The sequence below is a fragment of the Protobothrops mucrosquamatus genome, unplaced genomic scaffold (genome assembly GCF_001527695.2).
Source record: "Protobothrops mucrosquamatus isolate PMUCROS unplaced genomic scaffold, P.Mucros_1.0 scaffold_253, whole genome shotgun sequence".
NCBI lineage: Eukaryota > Metazoa > Chordata > Lepidosauria > Squamata > Viperidae > Protobothrops > Protobothrops mucrosquamatus.
Genome location: NW_015386329.1, coordinates 2,403,519 through 2,410,760, shown reverse-complemented (window position 1 = coordinate 2,410,760; position 7,242 = coordinate 2,403,519). Strand labels below are relative to the sequence as shown.

At 37.3% G+C, this 7,242-nt stretch overlaps 1 protein-coding gene across 2 annotated transcripts in view; it reads right to left on the bottom strand.

Moving 5' to 3' along the window:
• Positions 1 to 1,627: 1,627 nt before the first annotated feature.
• Positions 1,628 to 7,242, bottom strand: part of MYL1 (myosin light chain 1) — a 29,467-nt gene continuing 23,852 nt past the window's right edge. For both annotated transcript variants that reach the window (XM_015831114.1, XM_015831121.1), the window contains 3 exons: positions 6,382 to 6,555; positions 4,100 to 4,177; positions 1,628 to 1,656 (listed from right to left, as the gene is read on the bottom strand). In XM_015831114.1, coding sequence (XP_015686600.1) covers positions 1,628 to 1,656; positions 4,100 to 4,177; positions 6,382 to 6,555 — 281 coding nt within the window. The remainder of the gene's footprint in view (positions 1,657 to 4,099; positions 4,178 to 6,381; positions 6,556 to 7,242) is intronic.

The window sequence follows — 7,242 nt, the reverse complement described above, 5'->3', positions numbered from 1 at the left end:
TGGCACCATGAACAACAAGACAGAATAGGTGGGCGGCCAGATGTGCAGGCTCTTAACTAGGGCTTATTTTGGGGGGTAGAGCTTCCATTAGGTGCCTGCATAAAAATCAAGCTAGGGTATATTTTCAGGATAGGTCTTATTTTTTGGGAAACATGGTTATTTTTTCTGATTTTTATAATTCTCATCGGTAGGAACAGTTTTCTGTGGAATTGTTTTCCTCTCTCATTTCTGTGAACCACAGAAACCTATGCTTATTCTAAAAAGAAATTTTAATTGCTGTTCTTCAGTTGACAGCCACCTGCCCTTCCATGATGACTGAAGACTACAGGCAGATCATACTTCAGAAGCATTCTTGGATAAGAATTCAGTATTTCCAAATGGGAAATTGAAACCATCGTAGTATAAAAAAAAAACGTTCCAGAAATCCCATTTTGATTCACATTCATCAAACTATTCAGGATAATTTTTCTCATAAAACTTTATTGTATGGAATAAAACATAGAGAAAATAAATTAAGACTTCAATTATGTTTTAATTGGGATTTACAGAACTGAAAATTTCCAGCCATACACTGACCACCGGGATTTATTATTAGATTTCCCCTCCCAAAAGAATGCATGCCGCCTTCATGGCAGACAATATGGAAAAAAGATTATTGGGCTTGACAGTTGGTGGTGAAGTCCTTCGCAGTTGCCTTGGCAAGTGTTTAATTGGTCAAGTGTAACAACTTTGGGATTCAGCAGGTTTTCTTGCTGATGATTTCAAAAGGGAAGGTCAAGAGGCATAAATTATAGTCCATTTAAGTTCCAGGGTGACATTACTGAGTGGAACAATGGTTTCCTAGATACACAGATTTCAAGTGCCTGATGATCTTGTTCTGTCAAAAAGCAAAAATGAGTTATAATCATAATTATAGGGAGGACAAAGGCAGAATTTGTATTTTTAACAGTAAAGAAAATAATTGTGTTTTTGCTCCTCTCTCTAGTTCTTTGTTAGCTCTTTTAAAGGTGTAGGAACTGAGGCTGATAATAACTTATTCAAGGCCACTTATAATAAGGTTGGAATCATCAAGGTGTCCATGAAGTAAAGAAATGCATAATGAATTAAAGCTGTAGCATTTGTATCATAGGAAGCTATTCACAATACAGTATATATTGCCTGGCAGCCATTATTTCAGGAATAGAAGAGATGGTTTCCTACTGTAGGAACAACTTCTATTGTTTCCTTTCCCTGAACCCACCAGTTTTCATAAGAATTTGGTAACTGATACCTATGTTTGATTTTCCTCCCCACCTCATCCTGTTTCATGTTATCTCTCTTAGCCTGTAAGCCCAAGGAAAGGATTCTCTTGATCCTTGTTGACTTGTCAGCCTCTTTGAAAGCATTCTCAGCTGAAGAATAGAGTGAAAAGAGTACCAGAGACTGAATATAAGATACTTTACCTCATCTTGACTTTAGTGAGAGACTTAAGAACTGCTATCAGTGGAATATTACCCTGGTCGCCTTGTGACCTGTTCATATACTTGTTGCATTTCAGTTACACCTTTCCCCCCAAAATCATCACCTTATCCAAGAACAGCATGCTTAGAAAAAGGACTTACTGAATTATGTGTCTTGAAAAATCCATTTAGATAGACATGATGTGCCTCACAAATGCTGTAGAATAATACAGAATTAGTATACTATTAGAGAAGTCTCTGTAATAAAAATGGGCATGGATTGACTGTTCTGCTCTGTTTTCTTCTTGGTTTTCATTTTTCTCGATGCTCCCCCACTCATTAGGAGTTCTGTCCTGAGACATTGTGGGATGTATTTGTGTTGTTATATCACTTTCTTTAATACATAATGGAAAACTTTGGGAATCCTCCTTGCCTCCCTCCTGTGCATAAATAAAATTGCTATCACTACTTTATTATCTGTGATAAAACAGAACTAGATGGATCAGAACAATTTGAACTAACAACACTCACTCCATTAATGATCCGCCAATATTTTAGAATAATAAGGCTACCCAGGTAAAAAGATGTGTTGATCCCCATTATCAAACTGTATAATGGTATATGAAGCTTGGTGTTTGGGATATTTTTTTAATCTAGGGGGAAAAAGGACAATCATAGCCACCTCTCCAGGAATCTGAATGCTCTTATAGTTGTATAGAAATGCCAGCAAAAGATTTACCAATGTTCTGGGTACTTTATTCATGTAGGTTCTAGTCAACTCCATTCATTGTACATCTTCATCTCACTCATTAAAAACCTTTGATGCATTTGTCCAAATCAGTTGTCCTTCCCTAACATTTTTTTTCTCCTTCCAATAATCTGACCTGTTTCCATAGTTATGTTTTTCTTCTGAAAGCTACCTGCATGGTGTTTGCCCTTGATCATTGTCTTCTAGCTGAAAGGAAGATGTTTCTCAAGATTTCTCCCCATGATCCCAGCAAACATATGACTGGTATCATACTGACAGGATGTTTGCCAATGTGCCATGTGAAAACATCATGCAGTTGTAGGGAGGTGTTTCATATGCACAAGGAGTCTGACTTTAACATCCTCTCACTTCTTTGTTATCTGGTCACTATTTTGGTCATTGATTATTTTACCTCAGTAGAAAAACCTGTCTATCCAAGTACTATTAGTTTGCCTGAAGGGTGAATGTAACCATAATACCCTGTGTTTAGCACATATTGAGAGGACTATATGATAACAAAGTAGATAATTCCAAGATTGAGGAATTTGGTTTGTAATCATTAAAATCAACTGTAAAATAATGGTCAGGACTGAATGTAATGTAATGTAACGTAATATGTATATTACACACTGATACAGTTAAATTACTACAGTTGCATAATATAAATATATATAAAAGCAGTCAAAGGCAGCAAAGTCATACCATTTATCACGAACTGAGAACTCCGAAGCAGAGGTAGGAACAAATAGGCTAATCATAACCAAGATTATCTTTCTTTAAAAAAGAAGTACTACTTGCCAACCTCCAGCTATTTTTTAACTACTGGAAATAAAAGAGCCTTGCTAATCTACTGCAAATCTCTCTGAAGTATCTGATCTGCTTTATGTTCAAGTTTGTTAAACTTCTAATATTTTTTTTAATCCATCAGAGAATAAAGAAGCTTTATTTACAATTAAATGAATTGCTGTTTTGTTTTGGTTTTCTGTTTGTTTGTTTTTTGTCTTTCAGTGATATTGGCTGAATAATGTTTATCATTGCATTTTCTTGTCAGGGTAAAAACAAATCCTCTAGCAAATATACCAGCCAAACAGAAAACGACAATGCAGCCTGTTAGATCTGCAACACATGTCAAATGTTGTGAAAGACACATTGAAACTTGTTCTTCAACCCCGACCTCCACTACTTCATGTTTACAGTTGCTTATATCTCCCTGATACAGTGCAGTAGAGCAGAGAAGAAATAAAGGGCAATTTGTTAAAACAAAAATTTCTCCAACCAAGCATGATGTCGTACTTTTAACTCAGAAAATAGTACTATCATCATGATGGGAACAAAATGGAGTCTGCTTTTGCTTTCCTCACACTAAATATATGCTGTTAGTTATAGGGACCGGGATAGATAAATATTTGTCTTAGATTTTGAGAGGGGTAATCTATTTTTAAGCTGAACTATGAAGATATTCAGAAGAAACAATAAAAGCCTCCATCTTCAGCTTGTCCTCAGTGACTAAGATGCAAATTATTTCTCTTCTCTCATTCTGTGCTAGTCACAGGGCATACTTTAAAGGTCTTTTACCTTCTTCCACTCTGTTTTAGTTTATACTATAGAGTCTCTGATCGTATTACCTATACTGGAGAAGATGTTTCACTTCTTTTGCCCAGCTCCACAAGTAAAATCCCCTTCCCTTCCCTTCCCTTCCCATCTCTCAATCTCAATCTCCCCCCCACACACACACACAATACGTACAGATTAGCCGCTGAGTGCTACCTATCTTCCGTGGCCCTAATAGAACACATCATGACAACTTTGGGAAGGCCTTTTCTTGAAAGCAGAAGACAATTGAATATTTCTTCAGGAAGCCCCACTGGTCTCTTCCAAGCACATCCATCTATCTTTGCATAGTTACCCTTACCTTCATAGTTGATGCAGCCATTGGAGTCTTCCTGCCCTTTCATCAGTTCTTCTACTTCTTCTTCCTTCATCTTTTCACCTAAATATGCAGATAAAAGAGTATTAATAACACAGCTTCTCTTTCAGCTCATAATATTTCCCTTTACTCACAAAAATAATATAATTAAGTAGATGACCTTTCCTCTGTTCCTTGTATAATAAAATGAGTCCGTTTTTAGCATCTGGAATAAAATGGTAGGAGAAACACTGTGGCCATCATTACTGCCTATTTCTCCACTGTCTTCAAGTCTCCACATTGGCCATGGTCTCATTCACTATAGTGATGTAAAGGGCATCTTGAAGAGAGATGTAGGAAGAAACAACCAGATAGTCTAAGCAAGGAGAGATGTGACTATGTGAGATAGAGCTGGAAGGTTAACCAATAGAGAAATGCTTGCATTAAATCTCAAGCAAGTATTTGTTGCCAGCAAACAACAGTTTTCATCCTTGCTTCAAATTCAAGAAACCACATGGCTTCACTACTCACTGGGTGAAAGGCTGCCTACCAACATCCATCCCTGTCTCTGTTGATCACACCTCTGCCCCCTGACAAGCTTGGGAAGAAGAGAGGATATCCCTGATGTTGCTGCCCAGAAAAATTAACAATTGAAGATCAGAATTCTTCTTTAAAATCTTGTACCTCTTACTCTGAACTGAGTTACCATTACCTACTAATAGGGACATTGGTTGACCTGGCCAATTTCACATCAGCAATTATTGGAGTAATTTGAGGTCCTCATTTAGGGAAATAATAGCCATGCTGTGAGTTAGCCTCAATTTAGAGATATTATCCTACATTTAAGCCAAGCACACAAACACACAGAATAGGTGGGGAACTGAATTTTCCAAAAGCAGCATTCTAATTATGTTCGCCTCTTCCTAAACAACTTGAGTTTTCCCTGAACTCAGAAATCAATTCCATTTGTATCCCTAAGGCAGTTACAAGTGCTTGTGTAGTGAATATTTTCACAAAACTAAGCAAATATCCTTTTTTTTCTCATTGAAAATAATAGTTGGTGCAGGAAAAGGACTGACAGAGCCAGGGGGAGGTACCTGTATTTTAAAGAGGGATCAGTTTAGAGTCATTAGATAGCCACAAGTGAATTATGTTCAACCCCCCTTGACTGCCATTGACCTTTATCTAAGTCTAACCAGATGCTGACCGGTAGAGAAGATTCCTGTGCATAGGCTTTGAGCAATAAATCACTTAATTTGAACCTTCATATGTGGACCTTGTTTTTCATGCCTGACATTTGGACATTAATCAAATGATGATATTTTTTTTTGCACCAGTCTGCTGTTCTCCCAGGTTAATGATTTTCCCTGCAGCAAATGACAGGCAAAAATTGCAGCTATACCATTTTTTCAGGAACACCTGGACAGATTGGTATTCCAGCTTTCTTTGCACCTGTTGGGTTTTGTATTTGTTTGGCATTACCAAAATATGATGTATTGTTTATTTTTTTCCACGGCAGCCTGCTTTGGGTTAGAGCCTTTAGGCATGGATTGTGAAAAGAAAATGGAAATACTAAATGCATGCCTGAAGCCAGGCTGCTCTATAGCCTCTCATGTCTGTGCCCCATCTGAGAGGGAAATGTTAGCCCTCCTTTTTGAATTCAGAGGGCTCAGCCTAACCCAGTTAAGGTCAAATATCTGAAATAGAATTCACTCAATACTTTAGGGGAGGGGAATGTGTTCTGCTCTGATCCCAAATTGGAAATGTTTCACACAACTCTCTGGCAGCCTTTCTAGGTTCACCAGATCAGAGACATGGCCAGATGAGCTAATTCTAATGTAGAAAGCCACATTAACAGAATCTTGCAAGTCTGAAACTACAAATCTCCCAGTGTTTCCTTTACAGCCTGAGAAGATAGGGAGGGTCCCTTCTGAGCCTCTTTCTCCACCCTTATGCCTCTGTGGACTATGCCCTCTTTTATCTGACTGTTCCCTTAGCAGCATCTCTTCACCCTATTTCTCTAGGTCTTTCTCATATACCAGTATACACCCTATTTTTTTCAACTGATTAAACATGTTATATAAATAAACCATTAGGTTAAAATTGGAGGGGTAGTTTAATTTCTTTTTTTTTCTATTAGTCTTATCCTTCATTAGAAAACTTTTTATTTTTATTCTGCTCTTGACTTAGTTAGGATCTTTTTTTAATTTAATAAAAGCTATGACATTTAATTTTTAATTAAATTAATCTACAGTTCTTTTACATATAATTCCTCTCCCAGTACTTACCAAGAGTGGCGAGGACATGGCGGAGTTCAGCCCCCATGACTGTTCCATTGCCTTCCTTGTCAAAGACACGAAGACCTTCAACAAAGTCTTCAAAGCCACCTTGATCTTTATTATTGGCAGCTGCCTGCAACATGGGCAGGAACTCTTCAAACCCAATTTTCTTTGCATTCATCTCTGTAGAGAAACAGCATCGTTACTGGGTTGGAAAGTGCATTTTATGATATGTCTGGAACTCTTCTTACGAAGTACCAAGTAGAGATTTACAGTAGATTTGTCCCACCAGCAGCAGTATTATCCTGCTTTTGAAAATTAATTCATTTCAGAACACCAAAGCTCTTGAGGAAAGAGAAATATCTAAGTATTTGCTCATGGCTGTGTCTATCACCTCAGAAAGCTACTTTCACAGGAAGAAGACAAGTTTGTACTCAATTAAAGTAGACTTTTTTTTACAAAATTCTTAATTTCATGGTTGTCACCCACAGCTCTGTCTCCAGGTAAATAAAATAGACAACAATTGCTTTGCTAGCACAGAGGATATGTAAGTTGATTGAAATACACTGCAGAGAGGAGTGAGTTATATAGGACAAGTAGTGGGTATTTTATTTGATTAATATGTACTCAGCAGATCTGTGCTGGGGCTGTGTATTTTCTTTTCTTTTTGTATTTTTGTACAGCACTGTCAAGCAGGTAAAACCATAGCTTCTGGTATGTCACTGACTCTTTCATAGTGATATTCTTATTTACTTGTGTTAATAGTTCATGGAATGTATTTCTTTTATGTTACCTTTGTAACCTTCTTGGGACTCAAAATGCAAAAGATTGTTAGATTATCTCCTACCCAGCTATTGCTCAAACTCTGGC